The sequence below is a fragment of the Penicillium rubens genome, assembly GCF_028828025.1.
Source record: "Penicillium rubens strain IBT 27055 chromosome Unknown utg000001l_segment0_segment0, whole genome shotgun sequence".
Taxonomy (NCBI): domain Eukaryota; kingdom Fungi; phylum Ascomycota; class Eurotiomycetes; order Eurotiales; family Aspergillaceae; genus Penicillium; species Penicillium rubens.
The window spans coordinates 911,742-930,673 of NW_026890599.1; the positions used below are offsets into that span (position 1 = coordinate 911,742).

Below are 18,932 nucleotides of genomic sequence, written 5' to 3' on the forward strand. Positions count from 1 at the left end.
ATGAGCATCTAACGTGTGATTGTAGAGCAGGGAACTCGGAGGTTTTCACATTGTATTCTCTAATATCAAGAAGATCTTAGATTGATAATAAATGGCCGAGATAAACTATTTTCAAAGTATTCTCCAAGTCTTACCTAGGTCCGATTTGAAACATTAAACGCCGTGACACCCCACCATCGATTGTACTTGGGGAACACCGTGCGGTGCTTAATGAATGGACATGGAGCCCTAATCGCTGATATTGAATAAAATGTTTCAAGATGAGATCTATTGAAATAGCTCAGTACTTTAAACAAGGTATTCTTTGTTATCCCAAGGGGTCAAACATGGAACCCCCTGAATTAGCCGCTGGGCTGTTGGAGGCGTTATTCAGCCAATCCGACAGCCCTACAGCCCTGTAGTCAGATCATTGTCCCCCTGGGCTCATTCTATTTCAACTAACCAGATCGTAGAAAAGCTCCTTTCCTTCCTGGTCCCGTCCAAACCTAAGCGCCGACCCTTGTCTGACATGGCACTGTAGCAGTCGAAGCAGTAGGAATTCTTTTTCATTGCAGGCACCCACTTTAGGGCTTCATTGCCTATTGATCTATTGTCCATTAACACATACAAAGAGTGGATCTGATTATAGAAAATGTGGCATTGTAAAACAAAGCGCCAAAAGCATTCAAGACTTTTTTAACTCAAGTCTTATGTCCTATCTTTACCCGGGCTTTCATTTCTTCATTCCTGTAGTCGCTCATTAAGCTGGATACATCTTTCATTCCTTTTATCTTCATAGTTCAGCTTCACAGAGTGGAGATATTCCTTGGCTGGTACTAGGATTTCTTCACCGCTCAAAAAGCCATGTTCTACCTCTTCGTGGCCTGCCTATTGCCCTTCTTCACCTTCGCTTCCCCGACTCTAGTCGACTTCATTACCACCATGTCGTCTAACGATGAAAACGTAGGAAATAGACTGGTTTTCTGTCATTTTATGGCAAGTTACACATTTATCACATTTATCGCATTGTCAAATTATAAAACACTAACACGATCTAGATGGGCATCGTCAGCAATCGCGAAAGCGCCTGCGACTATGACGATGATATGAGGCGTGCCAGAGACGCAGGCATCGATGCCTTTGCATTAAATATCGGCACCGACCCTTACACCGACACCCAGCTGTACTATGCCTATGAATCTGCTGCCAGAAATGGCATGAAAGTATTCATCTCCTTCGACTTCAACTGGTGGCAGGCCAGCCAGGGCAGCGAAGTCGGCGCCAAGATCGCGCAATATGCAAGTCATCCGGCGCAGCTCATGGTCGATGGGAAAGTCTTTGTGTCGTCGTTTACCGGCGACGGTGTTGATGTCGATGAAATCAGATCCTCTGCTGGCAGTGAGATCTTCTTTGCGCCGAATTTCCACCCCGGTCAGGGTGATTTCGATAAGATCGATGGTGCTCTGAACTGGATGGGTTGGGATAGTGATGGGAATAACAGGGCTCCGACTGCTGAGCAGAGGATCACTGTTGCAGATAGCGACCAGGCTTATGAGGATGCTCTGCAAGGGAAACCATATATTGCGCGTGAGTAGCTGGAGTTTGTTGGTTCTTGTGTGCGTATTTGCTGATTGATGAATAGCTATCTCGCCTTGGTTCTCGACCCATTACGGCCCCGAGGTCTCGTACAGCAAGAACTGGGTGTTCCCCTCCGACCTCCTCTGGTATGACCGGTGGAGAGAAATTTTACGTCTCAGCCCTCGCTTTGTGGAGATCATCACCTGGAATGACTATGGTGAGTCACACTATGTCGGCCCGCTGTCATCACCACATACAGACGACGGTGCCTCGAAGTGGGTAATGGACATGTGAGTAGAGATCTCCCACCGTACCAAATCAAACATAAACATCAACTCACAAAGGAGATAGGCCCCACAACGGCTGGCTCGACATGGCAAAGCCCTTCATCGCCGCCTACAAAGCAGGCTCGAGGCTGCCCATCAGATTCATAGAGGAAGAAAAACTGGTTTACTGGTACCGGCCAACCCTGAAGAGCGTCGACTGCGACGCAACAGACACAACCATGCAAGGCAGCTCCGACAGTGCTAGCGGCGACTTCACCTGCGGCCGGCCTAACGGCGCCGACACAATGAAAGACGAGGTGTTTGTCGTTACGATGCTGAAGTTGCCCGCGATGGTGCGGGTGCAGTCTGGTGATAAGACTGAGACCTACATCGCGCCTCCGGGGATCTGGTCACACTCGGTGCCGATGGGTGTGGGCGCGCAGAGATTCAAGGTCATTCGCGGCTTCAGGACGGTTGAGGCTCTGTCCGGGACAAGTTTGAGGGATGTTGTCGACACGTGCGCCTGTGGCATTTATAACTTCAATGCTTATGTGGGCACTCTGCCGGCGGAGGGCTGTGTTGACCAGCTGCAGCCGGCTGGTTTGACTATGTTGTCGGAGGGGTTGCAGGTGACGCCCCAGATTAACGCTCTAGGTTGACATACTAAGTGTCGGGCTTGATGTTGGGTTACTTATCGCTTGAGGTCTGGAACCTAGGTATAGAATACACTGAGTGTATGTTGATCGAGGCGTGAGAGATACCTGTAGAACACCAATAAATACAACACCTGACCCTGGACCGCCCTCATAAGGCCTGCACTTAGATGGGAAAGCCTCACCCGGTAAAGGAAATGCAATACACATAGAGGTACTTAAAGCACTATAATATGTCTTGGAACTTGAAACAGGAATGGCATTCATGGATGTTTATAGACCAGTTGCTACATATTATTGAATGAAATTGAACTGCGGAGTATAGTAAGTTAGACCAAAGTACCTTGAAAGATCTACGACTAGCCCGTTTTCTTCCGCGTTTCCTTATCTCTTTTGGTCTCAGATATAGTTATATCAGATACATGTAGCGACATAAATACCTCTCATGTCCCTTTATCTTTACCCTCACCGACTCTTTGCCCAAATCCTTAACTGGGCCACTTAACGCCCGTTCGGGTTGACGGGAACGTGTTGTGCCCGACAGGGCCAGCAGCAGGTCTTGTGACACTATTTATGGACCTCTCTGGCTGTCAATGTCTCTTTGTTTTTGATTTCAGGACGAACATAGTTACTACTAACAATGATCCGTATGAAGGGTGTCTTCTCATGGGAGGATGTGCTGCTCCAGCGGTATCAGAGTAAGGCAATAACTCCATTCTTACTACTCTTACTTTCCATTCCTCACATTGAGTATACATATCTAACAGATCTAAAAACAGGCAACAAACCTCCTCCCCTCCCCCACCACCAAACAATAGCATTCTCCTCCCCGCAATCCCAAAGCCAACTCCTCACCCGGCTATCACCGGAGCTCCGGCTAATGATCTGGGGATTCGTCCTAGCAGACCAAAGAATCCATATAATCCAATGCAACAAACGACTCGGACACGTGGTATGTCCCTGTGCGCTCGAGCAAAAAGCAAAAAGGTCTTCACCTTCACCTTCACCAGAGCGGCACACTCGCCCGAGCAGCACGTGCGAGATCTGCCACGGAACGGGCATCTCCCAGCCGGCGAAAGAAGCCGATCTCGCACGCTGGAATAAAGTTAAGCTACTCAGTCTGGCATTGACTTGTCGACAGATGTATGAAAGATTCTTTTATCCTTCTACTCCTACCCTACTTGTATACTTATATTGTACTATACATGTACATGTTACATCCCAACCTGCCACCCCTTCCCCTCTCCTCATCCCAGAAAAAGCAAAAGCTACATACCCAAACCACCCCAATTCTAATAAAACACAGATACCACGAATCAATCCCCATGCTCTACACCCACCCAATCCTAGAATTCAGTAACCCCTGGACCCTCCCATATCTCCTCCCAACAATCCTCCCCGACCACCGGGATCGCATACGCGCCATCGAACTACGCTGGTCTTTCCCGGGCCACTGGCTACCGAGCAAGGACTCCGTGCGGGCGGTGTACGTATCCGCCGGACGGACACAGTGGATAGAGACGTGTCGGGCTGTTTCGCAGCTGCGCTCACTGCGGTCGTTCGTGCTCGTGTTGGAGAGTAATTGGTTCAGTGAGCCTGTTGAGAGATTGGTGGGGTTTTTGGAGCCCCTGCGGGGTGTTGCTATTACTAGTTCGAGACGGTGGGATTGTAGGAGGGATGGTGATGGTGATGGGGATGCGAACGTGACTGTGGATGTGGATCTTGGTGGGTACGGGTCCGGGGGCCGGTCGAGGGTGAGAAGTGTCGGGTGTGACGGGTTTAGTTCGGATGAGGACTCTTGTAAGAGTCTGGGATCTGAATCTTCGTTTTCTTCTTGGGATTCGTCTGCGGCTACGTCTGGATCCAGGGGGAGCTGGGAGCTGAGGCTTCAGGGCCATTCTTACTACTTGCATGAACTGGATCGGATAGGGAGGGATCTTCGGCGGAGGGGGATAGACTGCTGGATATCAGCGGTGTGAGAGGTATTCGAGATTTGTGGATGGCGTGATTAAACTTGTTTTATGCATGCAATGATCGTCTGTTGGATGTATGTTGTACTACATACATCCACACATACATACATACATAGGGTTGTCACTTTCTTGTTTTTGTGCATGTTTCGGCATCACTTCGGAGTATGTTGACACCGTTGCAGATCTACATATCGGGATCGGAGTATCATCGACGCATACTCGGGCATCTATTTATTTCTGGGCGTTCCAGGTACAATATATATCGTAGTCTGACTTGATAATATACAGAAATGCTGTGGAGTACTCCGTACACCGTACTAAGTTGCTATATACGGAATATAATTTCTTATTTTCCCCTCGACTCTCAACCAGGTGAGACCCTGGACCCACTGAGAGGAGTCGGTCTATAAATACATAAAACACGTGTTTTAGCTGGTATGCATAGTGCAGAAGATATCAAGTCAGGTTTATCCATTCCAGACAACATGCTGTACATTGTACATCTATATACATTGTAACTATCATATCCCTTCCAAGGTTAGGGTTAACATGATGTATGATGATGTATAATGTCGCCAGGGGCAAGAAAAACCTGAACTTGGCTCCACCAGGAGCGCTAGGGAGACCGCGGGGAAGAGTGCGCATCATAATCAAACTAGCCTTGTATTGGAACACAGTGGATAATAAGATATTGGTATTGAATGGTACTAGCCCACTGAACGTAAAGGAAATCGACCCTTGAAAAAGGTGGCCAGGTATATAAGGAAAAAGATCGAACTGGCGATCCTGCCAGGACATGCAAAAGTAAACATAGAAAAAAAATGGCTGCAAAAATGGCTGCAACCATGACTCGTAAATGTGTCGTCGGGCATATCCAAAAGATATTAGAGATAAAGACTGGGAAAGGAGATGGAAGATAATCGTTGTCACCATGGGCGCCGTGCAAAACTATAAAGCCAAAACCCCGGTTGTGACCCATACATATTAAGTGCAAGATGGTCGGGAAGGAAAAAAAAATCAGACTCCGGATGTGGTATCTCAGAGAGTAAGGAAATGGAAATTATCACGTAGATGTCGTGATTCGAGCGGAGAGAAATTGTATGATCGATGATCAGAGGAACAATTGGTCAACATCGCCAGCCATTGTAGACAGGCAGGCCCGGGAGCCTTCTTGTCCAAGTCTGCGGTCGCACATGCTTGAATCTTATGTCAAGATAGCATGGCTGTCTTCTGATTCTGACGCCAGAAAAGGGATGCCAGCGGCTCGAAGTTATCCAGCGCGACCGCAGTGGCTTTGGTCAATAGTCGGAACCAATGTTACCTAAAGGTCTCTCGAACGTCGCTGCGCCCGGCCAGTGCTCCGATGCGAGAAAGAGGGCTGCGGAATATTGAATATCCAGGTCGCACAATCGTTCGATGAGTGGTGTGGCTGATGTGAAATTTCAGAAGCCAAGGGGGTGATATGATGTCAGATTACCAGCAGTAATCTTACCGTCCTTCACGGGAACGGTCGGGTCCTGAGTTACCATGGCCTCGCGCGGCAAGCCATTCGGTCGAGGCCTCCTGGCGAGCACCTGGGTGTTTCTGGTCCTCGCGGCGACCGGCAAGTCCCTGTGGGAGCATGTTGTTAATCTCCGCTGCCAGAGCCGATGCCATGTAGCATCGGAGCTCCTTCTCTTCACGCTCATCCTCCTTGATCAGGCGACGTTGGTCGGTCTTGGACATGTTTTCGCGACGCTTGCGTCGGATTTCGTGAATCGACCACAGAACAACTTCTTCGGGGGCGCGAGTGCGAGGGCTTCCGTGTCGGGAGAAATTGCGAACATAGCGGCGCGTGACATCGGTCGCACCGTCGATGGAAAAGGCCACACAGTAAGAGATCTTGCGTTGCCATCCTTCGGTGTACAGGCGAGGCTGATCCCAGGCGCCCTCGCAAGAATCAACGTGGACCCATCGTCGCTGGTGTTCCGAGTACACTTCGGTCCAGACATAATCCTCGGAATTCCAGACCCAACGGACACGGGCTCCGACTGCGCGGCAGAACATGCTAAAGCAGTTGGCCCATTCGCCAACTCTGCCACGTCGAGATTGCAGCAATTGCCACACATCGGAATACCGCGGGAATCGCTCGTGGGCGGTGCAATTAGTATCGGAACAACGGTACAACTCGACTCGGGTTGCGCCACGGGCGGTCTCATCGGGGGTCGGAGGCGTCATGCCTTGGGCGATCGTGGGCATTAGGCATTTCGAGCATGGAGGGTTATTAACAAATTGGAAGAATGACCCCTTGAACCATCTGGATGAAGATAGATATGTTAGCAAGGGCGCAACGGGTCTAGACCATCTAGGGATTCCAACATACTTTAACAATGCTCGGATCACACAATCTTGGTAGCCCCATTCCGGCTTGCCTCCCACACTGGCAGCCTGGGCCTGCATAATTTGAGACTCTTCCTCGGCCTCGGAATACAGGCGATCGAGCGGGATAACACACAAGGCCTCATCCAATAGACCAGGGTTTTCGTACTTGGTCGGTGTGACTGATAATCCCTTCAATAAATTATAAAACTTGAGCGAAGCTGCATCCTGGGGAGGGGATGGCATGATAGGAAGACCGCGTAGTGCTGGTGAGGTTGTGGATGGCTTGGGAGAGGGAGCGGCGGCAGGAGTGCCCAACGAGGGAGGTGGTGGCGGAGCTCGCGTAGGCGGCGGAGGAAGTGCTGAACTGGACATCGGAGACGGCGATGGGGAGTGAGTACGCGAGCGAGAAGGTTCATGAAGTCGGTTAAGTCGTTTGGTGCGCATAAGCTGCTCGAATTCGTGGGTTAGGGAGGAGGCGTCGTAGCCGTTTGGGGCAGGCTGGGTAGCCCGTTGTCTGCCGTCCGCCATAGTCGATGAGGAAGTCACGGCAGACTTCCAAGACGATGAATATTGAGATCCAGGATGGCTCGGAATGGGTGAACGATCGAGTTTGGGCGAAGGAGGTCCAATTTGACCCAGGGTCGGGGGGGGAAGAGGATGGTAAGAAAGGGATGTCAGAGACGAGTAGTAAAAGAAGGGACTACCTCGCTCGAGTTGACGTAGCACTTGACGATCACTCTCTTATTGGAGAGTCAAGAAGGGAAAAAAAGAAAGAAAGGCCCTTGGATGAGAGAGAGGGAGGGAGAGGACAAGAGTACGGAGTGTACGCAGTATTACGAGCGTCGTCAGCATCTGGCCCCAATCACGGGCCCCGCGGCCAAGCCGCGTGTGCAAAAACCAAAAAAGAGCCAAGAAAAAAGACCCTTTTTCCCCGTAATTTCCGTAATTTGCGTATTTTTGGCTCCCGTGAACACGTAACGTCCACATCCAGATTTTCATGGATCGTTGCTAGTTTCTTGGCATATACTTTGGCTTCTATATCCTTTTTTTTTGTTTCTATACTCACTTACTTTGATATTATCTCGAACTTTCAGGTATATCCAAGGTACATACAACATATCTAGTATGTATTTACTACAGATGAGTCGACCGATATGACTACTTTACCTATACGTAACTTAGATCATCAGGCAGTTATTAATCCTTCCATGGTTATCGTCAATATAATAATCAAGGTTGGGTACAACAACGAAGATCAAATACCCTTGAGAGTTCATAAGGCGATGATCAAAGCTCATGGTCGGCTTGTTCCGTTACCTAGGTATACTCCTAAAGAGTATATAATCTTGTACATCAAATGGACTATAGATGCCGTACCCCGTACGGAATCAACAAGCTAAAGTCAAGACGTCAAGAAAAGAAGGAAAGGAAGAAAAAATATAAAAAATAAAAAATAAAAAAAGGGAGCAAGAAAAAGAGAAAAAGAAATATCAAAAAGCGTGGGTTGTAGGGCCAACGCGCGGCCAAGGTACGAAAGCTCGACTGTTCTGTCCGCTTTTCCACTGAAAGGCTGGAGACGCGCAAGCGTCCGTCTTGGCATTTCACCCGATCGGGGGACCACACCCTCTAAGCCGCTTTGAGGCGGTGCTTCCAACCCGATGAGGTTTAGACTATGAAGGGGTCCTTCCAAGGCATCTTTATCTTTTCTCTTGGTATGAATGTATGCAACGTGAGATCCTAATTCTTGGGATACTTTATCGTCTTACTTCGATGGGGAATGTGAATGTGAGATTCGATCCCGTGTTAAAATACATTATAGTGCGGATCATTAGGGCTAGTCCGTACAACACTACAACATACAACCCGCAGGAACTCACCCTCCATCGCCAATCAGATCACCTAAAAGAAGACCCTGGAAAATACTCCGTATACTCCGTACTTCGTAGTGAGGTTCCAATTGTGGAAGCATCTTTTTCCCTTTTCAGTCAGGCAACTGTCGATCTACATCGTATCCAATGAGCGGACCTAAATATGAATCAGGGGTTGGGAAAGCTGCTCTACTTGGGTAGGCTATCCAAATACTTGCCTAGCAGGCTCAATGGCATTATCAGTCATGTTCGGGTGCAACTATACTACATGGATATGTAGAATATTAGGGTCTAGTTAGGAATACGTTGGCTGTGGTATGCCCAGGTGTCAATGATGCGGACAACCTTGGGATAATGTTTTTTTCTTTTTCTTTTTCTTTTTAAATTCACAAGCTCCCGGGGCCGAGATTCAGCCCTGAAATCTATTACATCGGATGACTCGGGAAATTTGACCAGGCGTTCTCTCTGGGGAAACCGATCCGTCGTTTCATCTTCTGAGCCGCGTTTGACCCTAGTAATATTCCGAGGCTATGTTGAGTGGCTGTGCGAAGTTCATTGTGATCACATAAGTAGTTGAACAATCCGTATCAAAATGTTCTCTTTTTTTTAATGATCTGATTTTCCCCGTTCGATGCCGAGAAAAGGTGTCCTGGTGCTTAACTCGGATGGCGCGAGCATCAATTTCACAAAAAACTGGGTCATTTTACAAGTACCAGGTATTTTTGCGGTGATCCCTGTTATTTTATTGGACTTTCTTTTTTATTATCAATGTATGTTGTTTTCTCTCCTCGGTGGTAATTGACGGTAATCATAACAGTTAGTACAACATACGACCTAGAGCAAAAGGCGATTCGTACACAACACGCAAGGCACTCGTACTGGCAATAATTCTTGCCATGGGATTGGTACATGCCCAAGGGGGAAGTGCAGAACTTCTACGGAGTAAAGCTAAAGCAATTCGGGTTCAATGAACCGAGCGAGCCAATTACCCCCGGACGCCAAGTGCCAAGACCTCATGTCTCTCCTGGCTCTCTTGACTCTATTGCTTGAATGATATATTAAACTAAGACACAGCCTATCTAGCGAGACTATCGGCGTATCCTATGAGCTTGGCCCTGTCTTTGCAAGGTGCCAAGCCTATATGCACCATGCTTCATTCCCGTGGATGCATGAGCCCATGCCCAGTCCGCGCATCTGGTTTCCACGCGTCGATGCCCATTCAATACCGCGTCCCTCCGCATCTCTCGAAAAACTGTCAAATCCTGTGACACAACGATAATACACAACGATAATAATGGGATCCTCAAACTGATGTGGTGGGCGTGTCGTCCCCAGCCAAGAAGAGAGGACACGCACGCGGCATAGGTGGCTCGTCGTGCAGCTGACTTCTTAAGCTTGGCCTTACGTTGACATGCTTAGACGTCTTACTCCATGCGGCCTTTTTGTTTAACGCGAGAATGACCACTGACGGATGTACGGGAGAATAGCGTTGGCTAGTGTGGGCCGAAACGTCATGCGCTAATCCACTAGCTCTATCGCTGTCGCAAGCTCTTGGGTCTTGGGAGTTCTTCCGCATCTCACCAGCCCATTCGTTGGATATGAGGGCTCAGGTCGTCTAATTGCCCGTTCGGACCTAAGTCGTTGGAGCGAGTGCTCAGATATCCGTGCGTCTTGCCATGGACTGTTGAACTAACAGGGAACAGATGGCCTAGACAAAAGGCTTGCAAGAAGGTACTCTGGAAAATAACTGACTTAAGTCTATATCACGTGTCCTTGTCGTTAATAGTCTCTGTGCACATGTTTTTGTTTTTGGTTTATTCCTTATCTATACCTAAGGAGTAGGGCTGACTTTACTTTGATGACCCTCGGGGGACGTAGATAGCCCTGTTTTGATATATAGACTCATTCTATAGATTGGAATAAATGCCGAAATATGGCCTTACTTGACCTACTAAAACCTGTTTCGATAACACATGTTGTATATCAAATGTTTCGGCCACTGAAAGGAGGTTGATGATACATATGTATGCAGTTTGGCGTAGTTAAACACCAGCCTCGAATCAACATCTACTAGCAGCTCACATTAACAAGTTCGATATTGTAGCCAAGTTAAACAGTCATAAACTATCAAATATCGGAACTGAACAGTATGGAAAAGACTCAGCAATCAAAAGTTTTGAGCAACATATCTTCCAGATATATCTTGCGTACACAACCAACTCTTTACATTGTGTTATACCTAGGTATGTCCTTCACCTTATTTGACAAATCAACAAAAAAAAAAAAAAAAAAAAAAAAAAAAACATTACAATAGATAGCAGAGCGGGATACATCTGGCAGTTGTAGTAGGCTGGACGTTCCTTCCTCTTCAACAGTCCAAGCCCCTTCATCCTCAGCGTTCAACCACCGATGGCTTACCTGCACTATGAATCAAATCCCTTGGCTATTTACAACACAAATACTTCATTGGATTACAACTAAGTCCAATGACGGTCTTCATCGCATCTTTGTGAGTTCCTCCCTCGCCTACAAGACTCCTCAAATCTGACATGGTGTATACCAGGTTCCTCCCATATACCATCGATTTCCAAGTGACGGAACCCAAGCAGGGACAGCACGGGTCCTCGTCTAGCCATGCAAATGTCGATGGCCCTGGACCTATCCTTGGGCGCCTGTCGGATACCTACCATCCAACTCGTCCCACAAGTTGTCTCCCACTAACTCCTGGAGCCACCACAGAAGACGAGACTGTCTTCAAAGGTTATACTTCGCGGTCAGCAGATGAGATTCCGATTGCCAATGATCGATTGTGGCACGGCCCCAGCGAGCCCCGTGTCATTCCTTGGGGACACAGTCGGAGATTCCATCAGCCCCGGTCCAAGGCAACAGATCCTCCGACACCGTCCATTCTGAGCAGTCGAGGCCCAATCCAAGGACCGAGAAGGGAATTATCTTTGGATGGATCACAGGATCGATGGGACACGAAATACTGCAGTAGCACACGAGTCTCGCTCTCCAATGCTGACTGGGTCGTAAAGGCTGCTGAACAAGGCCATGGAGGTCTACAAAATGCCATCCACGCTGCTGAAAAGTCGAGCTTGCTCAAGGACAAGACTTGGGTGGGGACTCTAGGCATGCCTACCGACTCATTGGCAGATTCTACCAGGACGGACATTGCTGAGACCCTCCAGGATGTGTATGATTCATTGACTGTGTTTGTTAGTGACAACGAGTTTGAGGGCCATTACACCCATTTCTGTCGCGCGGTGCTTTGGCCAGCCTTCCATTATCAAATGCAAGAAAGCCCTCGGCATACTGAGTACGACGGTTACTCTTGGGTCCAATACCTCAAGCTGAACAAGGCATTTGCAGAAACAATCATCAAGCACTGGAAACCGGGTGATCGAATATGGGTCCATGATTATCACCTTCTGCTTCTTCCTGGCCTTCTGAGGGAAGGTTTACCACAAGCCGAGATTGGATTTTTCTTGCATACTCCGTTTCCTTCCTCCGAAATCTTCCGCTGCTTGACTCCACGTGAAGAACTGTTGGATGGGCTTCTGGGCGCCGATCTGATTGGATTCCAGACAGACGAATACTGCAATCACTTTCTTCACTCCTGCAGCCGGCTGAGGAGGCTGGAGGTCTCTGCCAATCAAGTTCACCTCAATCATCGGTACGTTAGTGTTGTGAATTCTCCATTGGGAATTGACCCTTCGTCACTTTATACGTTACGCCAATCCACCGAGGTCAAGGGCTGGATACACAGCATCAGCCATAGGTACAAGGGGCAATCTCTCATTGTAGCGCGGGACCGATTTGATGCACCTGGAGGGATTAAGCAGAAGCTTTTGGCATATGAGCTGTTTCTCAACAGCTATCCAGCATGGAGAGAGCAAGTAAGCCGACGAATTTATCTTATTGCATGTGAGAATTACTAATTTGTTTTGTATAGGTGGTTCTAGTCCAAGTAATGTCATCTGCATCTGAGAATCCCGAGCTGGAGGCGCAGATCTCAAAAATCGCAATGAGGATCAATGCAACACATTCAACCATCACCCACCAGCCCTTGGTACTGGTCCAGCAAGACATCAGCCACTTCCAATTTATCGCCCTCTTAAGTGTTGCACATATCTTCATGGCCACCAATCTGCGTGAGGGGTGGAACCTGTCCAGCCATGATTTTATCCATTGCCAAGATGGACAGCTTAGCTCTCATCAACATGGATCCTTGATTCTTAGCGAGTTCGTGGGCAGTGCCTCTATCTTTCGTGGTCATAAGCTTCTTGTCAATCCGTGGAACTACAGACAATGTGCTGATGCGATCAAGTCCGCACTCGAGATGTCGCCGGCGGAGCAGAAACTCAACTGGGATTTCCTGCTGGGTTGCAAATCTCCATACACTGCTATCAAATGGCACATGGGGTTACAAGAGGCTCTCACTAAAGCCCACGAAATGCAAATCCATCAGACAAGCCACCTCTCTCCGCTTTCACTTACCGACTTGAAAAGGTCATACGGCGCCGCCAGGGCACGGATGTTCTTTTTGGAAGACAGCGCAATCTTCGGTCCAGCTTTCGGCGTAGAAGAGTCTCTCCCCTCATCTAAAGCCTGCGAGACTCTACGAACACTCGTAAACGACCCCAAGAATACCTTATATATAACCAGCAATCGGAGCACCGAGCAGATCCAAGAAGCACTCGAAAGGCTGCCCTGTGAGCTCGGTTTCATCGCCGAGAATGGATGTTTCCTACAAGAACCCGGGTCAGATTCATGGGTACCATTCGTCCCAGAAAGCGCCCTGAAATGGCACTCCGGTATTAAAAAGATGATGGAGTATTCCCACGAGCGAATAGAAGGGAGCCGAATCAAGGAACGCCGCTGCTCGCTAACATTTCACTACGACGGCGCACTCGACCGCGGAGTAGCCGCTCGCCAGGCCTCCGAGCTAGCCGATCAAATCAACGGTGCCCGCGGGCGTGCGGATTTCCATGTCGTCCGCGAGGCAGCATCTGTGAAGGTTGAACCGCCGCACGCTGCTCTTGGAAATGGGAGAGTCGCCACCTATATTCTAGACCATCTCCCCAATATCAAGTATCCCAGTTTCATATTTGCAGCTGGTGGTTCTCGTAGTGACGAGGCGCTGTTTCGCTGGGCAAATGAGTTGGCTGTTGCGCCCGTTGCTTCTCGGTTTGAGAAGTCTGAGCTTGGGAGAACGCTCCATGTCACCACCGTGACAACTAGCACTCGTGCTACAGAGGCGAGATCAGTGTTGCCGCCTGATTGCTCGCTTTTAGATGTTTTGGGTGAACTGTCGAGTGTCACCTCGAATGCGGAGAGGGCTGAATGACTTACTCACGCTCAGGTTTGTTGTGGTTGGCTACTATTCTTACTATCATGCGGACTGTTGTCATGTATGATGCAAGACGGATCATGAAGGGATATGACTTATGGTATAGGTTTGTCTGATATGCGAGACATGCAGTATAGCTTCCAATAGCGCAATGACTCATACGTATTAAGCAGTCTTATGTTTGACATTGCCGCGGATTCTTTAGAGTGGCTTTTATATTCCGAGAGCGTTGTTGTAAAGGACTACCCTCGTCTACTTAGAAGGTAAAGATAATACATTTTCATTCTTTATTCTCATGCCACGATTCATGCATAGATCAAGGGGATCAGCAAACATGAGCAAGAAGGTAGATTGGCTCTCACAACTCCATCAACCATAAACCCGATTGTTGAAAAAGATCGAAAAACAAAGATAGTGCAAATACAGAACATAAGATACGAAGAGGATATAGCATGAGTAATGATAGCAATGATTAGAAGAAAAAAAAACATGAATCATAAGAAGCGACAGCTGCCAAAGCAAATTGGTCATTTCATGCCTTGCAGGTGCATACCGAGGCCGAGAAAGGAGTCAAGACGGGAAAAGCCCACATAATCCCAACTTAGGACTTGTTATCCTTCGATGAGGAACCATCAGTACCCGCCGAGATAAGAGTAGGTGCCACACGGCGTCTCTTCGGCGGCTGCTGCGATGCACTATTTGGTTCTTCCTTGCCCCCTTCTTTTTCAGACTCACTTGCAGGCCTTACATCGCGCTTGCCCAGCACACTACCGCCGGTCGTAGTGGACCCGTTCTGCGGAACGCCTGAGATAGGCGTTTGTGGTGGGGTTGTCAGCGGGAGTGTCGGGGGCTGCGCAGAATGTGTTGCTGTCACCGACGGCACAGTCCCTAGTGTGGGAGTAGGGTTATTCACGACTGCTGCAGGGGTTGGCTGGGTGGAAGTCGCGACTGAGCAGGCGGAGTTGGACCGCGCGGGACTAGCTGGTGGCACGGGACCCGTGCTATTTGAGGACGTATGGCTCGTCTTGACTGGAGGTGGCACATGTGGAGACGCCGAGTGCGTTGGCATCAGCAGAGGTGTGACATTCGTCGCAGGGGTGCTTGGGTTTGCTGCGTTGTGAGCTACAGAGGTTGCTCCTGTGTAGGGTTGGCCCAGCTCTCCAGGTGCGAACGAGAGTGTAGAGCAGAAGCCATCAGAGGAACTCATGATCAATGTTAACCCATCGGCGGACCTGTTGTGCATTAGAAAGCAGTACGTTGGGACCAATAATTGAAACAGTACTTACCAGGTCAAGTCAGTAAAAGTCGCAAAATGCAAATTGCTGACAATGCATAGCGGGGTTTGTTGTTGCGTGTCATATACCAAAACAGCATCTTGAGTGGCAACGGCATATACAATGCGATAAGGAAGTGCAAACACGGGTGCTGAGCTCTGGCTTGCTTCATTGCTGCCGTCCTCGGCAGGTTTTGTGGATGGCTGAAGCTTTGATGGCTCGGCGGTTGTTGATGATGGAGGGACCATGTGGGGTTGGCTGGTGAAAGATGGGTTTTCCGATACCACGGCGTCTGGGAGAGATGAGAACGTCTCCTCGCCTGAAGACGTGTCAAGGGTAATGTTTTTCGCAGGCTGGGTTCCCTGCTTCAACGTGTAAAAGACCGGGGAACATTTGACAGCTACAGAGGGCTTCTTGTGCCCCGGAAGATGAGAGATCGGGGGTTTGTTGAAACCAGCTCGTGTGTAGACGTAAACCGTGTTGATAATCTCGTCTGTCGTCTTTGCAGAATCCGTGGCTGATACGTGACTGGTTTTGAATTGACCAGCTGGTGTGAACAGCAGACTTCCGTCAGGAGCAAAAGTCAGTCGCCTAAAGAAAGAAGTAAACGTCTCGTTGGCGTAGATGCTGGCGTTCTTGACACCCAGCCCACCGAAACTTGGTGATGAGGCCTCCAATGGCTTAACGGCGGGCAACGGGAGGGACGGAGCAGGAGATGCAGACCGTCGTATCGAAGGAGACGAGCCGAACGAAGAACGCCGACTGTGTGAGACTGGAGGAGGATCCATGGGGAGATTGGAAGCCATTGGGGTCCCTGGAGTCGAGGGAGCAGGCGAGGCAATAGCAATGGAATTTCCAGTGCTTTGTTGAGACCGGCTAGGCACATCTGGAGGCGCAGGACTGCTAGATGCGATACGTTTGGCAGGGAGATCCATCTTGAGCACCTTCCCATGTGGTGTCAATGTGAATTGTCCGTCTTTGGTCTTCAAAGTATAAATATGAACGGATCGGTCGGACGATTGAGTCGCAACAAACTCGTTGAGCGGGTCCCATGCTACACCTTGGACATAGTGAGAATGCTCAGCAATCTGTCGTACCATTTGCCCTGTAGGATTCGGTCAGGTTGTCGAGCTATACGAAAATTGCCCGAGGGTAACTAACCGGTTTGGGCATTGTAAATCCGTGCGATGTTGTCCATGCTGCCTGTAATGATAAAAACACCATCGGGAGACCAGGCCAGGTCGTAGATCTCGGCGCCGGACGAGCGACACATGTGCTTCACTCGCCAGGTCTCTTTATCGTCCGAGCGATCTTCACCCAGCCCAGCTTGTGTCTGTATCTCCGACGGTACCCAGAGTAGGACATTTCCATCATCTCCGGCAGATGCCAGCATCTCACCTACATCCGTCAGGCTTGCAGTCATATGGTGTCCTACGGAAGAACATACCTTTTGGGCTGAAGCGGACCACATTGACGGCTTGTGTATGCTTAATCAGAGTACTCAGATAAGTGACTTTTCTTTCTTCCCCAGTAGACTCGACTTTCCAGAGCTGTAGAACATGTCAGATCAAGGTGTGCGAAGGGCGGCGGAGGACGGGTTCATACTCGGACGTTGTTATCACTGAAGAGGAAGCAGTCAGTAAAATCGCTCAACACCCTAAGAGGACAGACACAACCTACTTTCCAGCAGTAGCTAATCGGCCCTTGCCATTGGGGTCGAAATGCACCGAGTAGATAGGGGCATTGTCATTATGCCATGAGATGAGCAACGGGGTGGCCTTCATGGCGAACGCCGCAGCTCAGCTTGTTAAGCGCCACCGGCTTCGAGTAGGGAAATATGGCCTGGAGAGAGAATAGAGACTTTCCGAGTCCAACGATCAACCAGGTATCTGTTTCTGCCAGGTGATATCTAGGGTAACGGATTGAATTGGAGAGGATTCGGTTATTTTCCCGGGCTGAAAAGACGGGGAAATGTAATTCAAATAGCAATGGAAGATAAAAAGGTGCGACAGTTGGGTAGAGAGTGAGTAAGGGAAAAGAGAGAGTCGTGATTCTCCGATGATGCTTCGAGTTGTTTGCGCGGACGCGACCGACGATTAGATAGGCCACGGGAGGGCTTTGTATTGGCAAGATTGACATTCTTGGTTATTATATCTTAAATTATATATTTCTGTATGTATAATATGTATAGCATTCTACATCTATTAGATTATATCGGCTGTTTATAGTAGAGATGTTCTTGTTTTGATTTCAATCTCTATCCGAGGTCATACCCAGCCCTAGAGGTAAGCACTAGAGAAGCACTTGGGCATATAGATTTTGATTTTAGAAAACCAGGACAGATAGAGGCAGCTAAAACCGAAATGATTTCAAAGACTACACTCTGGTGTAAATATTACTCTCTAGGAGTACTATGGGAAAACAGCTATACAGATGTAACTTAAAGAAACCCCAACGCCTTTCCCGTCGCCATTCAAAGCAAATAGTACATATGTAGATACAAGAATCCATCCCTTACGATAGCCACTTGCCGATAGTCTCTCCAAACCAGCTCACAGCTTTTTCCTGTCGCTTCTGTCGAGCATCGTCATGAGTCTTCATGAAGGGCGCAGCCTCCTGCGCATACAACTTGTGCTGTTCCCGCTGCGCATAGTGTGCGCGGATCTCCAACTCTCGCTCATGTGGCGTGAGCTTCTGTAATGGCTTCGACGGTTTGAGCTCTTCCGGGATTGCCTCTCCTCCAGGGATCTCAAGGCCAACTTCCGGGGTTTTCGATGGCTTCTCTGGGTTGAAAAGCGATGCGAGAGGCGGTGGCTCAGTTCCAGCGGCCTTTGCCTCCTCAACTCGCTTCTCGTAGTCTAGCATCTGGTGGTAGAGTTTGTCGGCATGCATCTGAATGCGCTCCTCTTTATCGGCGTCGTATTCGAAGCTAGCTGCGTAGCCGAGAGCTTGGAGGAATTTCTGTTTAACGGGAACGAATTAGAATTGGCATGATCGAGAAAGCCATACATTGTGGCAACTCACAGTCTGGGTCATAAAGCATCGCGAAAAGGTGCCATTCTCCGCCGAGCACATGGTCAGCCGGGCTTCAATTTGCTTGCGCCAATTGCCGGTCTTGAAACAGTATGTCAAGGCTTCATGTTCCAAGGCACAGTTCTCCATTGCTGCTCGCTGCACTGTGTCCCCGCGCTCCTTGTACTTTTCAATCACTCGTGACGCCCCGCGGACCCCGGATTGCTCGTCAAGCTCCATCGGCGGCTTGTAGGTTTTCCATAGATCCGCATAACGGCCATCTGGGTAGAGTGAAGCTGCAGGAACTTTGGGTTTCGAGGGATCAGACGGTTCAGGCGATTGCGCGGGCGTCGAGGGCGTTGAGGGCTTCACATTGGGTCCAGGCACATATTTGTCGGGCTTCTCCTGTTCGAGATAGTCACGAAGCCCCGGGTCGAGCTTTTGGACCGTATCATTTTTGTCACCCCAGAACCAACCCATTTGGAAATACCAGTTTGAGAATAATCAAGAATGTGCAACAGCTGGAGTGTTGAAAGTTGAGAGCGCGGAGAAATCGGCACAAAAATGGATCGGCTCCGATCATCTTGGCTCCGATCATCTTGGCTCCGACCGCTC

At 49.0% G+C, this 18,932-nt stretch overlaps 6 protein-coding genes across 6 annotated transcripts; 3 read left to right on the top strand and 3 right to left on the bottom strand.

The window, feature by feature from the left end:
- Nucleotides 1–1,037: 1,037 nt before the first annotated feature.
- Nucleotides 1,038–2,482, top strand: N7525_000378 (glycoside hydrolase family 71 protein; the record flags this gene model as incomplete). The annotated part of the gene is made up of 3 exons (XM_002562419.2): nt 1,038–1,566; nt 1,622–1,847; nt 1,909–2,482. The coding sequence occupies 3 exons, from the start codon at nt 1,038–1,040 to the stop codon at nt 2,480–2,482; spliced, it is 1,329 nt and encodes a 442-aa protein (XP_002562465.2).
- A 634-nt stretch (nt 2,483–3,116) lies between these two features.
- Nucleotides 3,117–4,455, top strand: N7525_000379 (uncharacterized protein; the record flags this gene model as incomplete). The annotated part of the gene is made up of 3 exons (XM_061211549.1): nt 3,117–3,174; nt 3,256–3,619; nt 3,783–4,455. The coding sequence occupies 3 exons, from the start codon at nt 3,117–3,119 to the stop codon at nt 4,453–4,455; spliced, it is 1,095 nt and encodes a 364-aa protein (XP_061070775.1).
- Nucleotides 4,456–5,937: 1,482 nt separating this feature from the next.
- On the bottom strand, nt 5,938–7,338 carry png1 (peptide-N4-(N-acetyl-beta-glucosaminyl)asparagine amidase; the record flags this gene model as incomplete). Its single annotated transcript, XM_002562417.1, has 2 exons — nt 5,938–6,745; nt 6,812–7,338. 2 exons carry the CDS (start codon nt 7,336–7,338, stop codon nt 5,938–5,940), a joined length of 1,335 nt encoding a protein of 444 aa, XP_002562463.1.
- A 3,826-nt stretch (nt 7,339–11,164) lies between these two features.
- Nucleotides 11,165–14,028, top strand: N7525_000381 (trehalose-6-phosphate synthase; the record flags this gene model as incomplete). Its single annotated transcript, XM_002562414.1, has 3 exons — nt 11,165–11,187; nt 11,242–12,577; nt 12,634–14,028. The coding sequence occupies 3 exons, from the start codon at nt 11,165–11,167 to the stop codon at nt 14,026–14,028; spliced, it is 2,754 nt and encodes a 917-aa protein (XP_002562460.1).
- A 604-nt stretch (nt 14,029–14,632) lies between these two features.
- On the bottom strand, nt 14,633–17,089 carry N7525_000382 (uncharacterized protein; the record flags this gene model as incomplete). Its single annotated transcript, XM_002562413.1, has 6 exons — nt 14,633–15,263; nt 15,318–16,410; nt 16,467–16,703; nt 16,753–16,855; nt 16,911–16,926; nt 16,986–17,089. The coding sequence occupies 6 exons, from the start codon at nt 17,087–17,089 to the stop codon at nt 14,633–14,635; spliced, it is 2,184 nt and encodes a 727-aa protein (XP_002562459.1).
- Nucleotides 17,090–17,819: 730 nt separating this feature from the next.
- Nucleotides 17,820–18,797, bottom strand: N7525_000383 (uncharacterized protein; the record flags this gene model as incomplete). Its single annotated transcript, XM_002562412.1, has 2 exons — nt 17,820–18,266; nt 18,330–18,797. 2 exons carry the CDS (start codon nt 18,795–18,797, stop codon nt 17,820–17,822), a joined length of 915 nt encoding a protein of 304 aa, XP_002562458.1.
- Nucleotides 18,798–18,932: the final 135 nt, after the last annotated feature.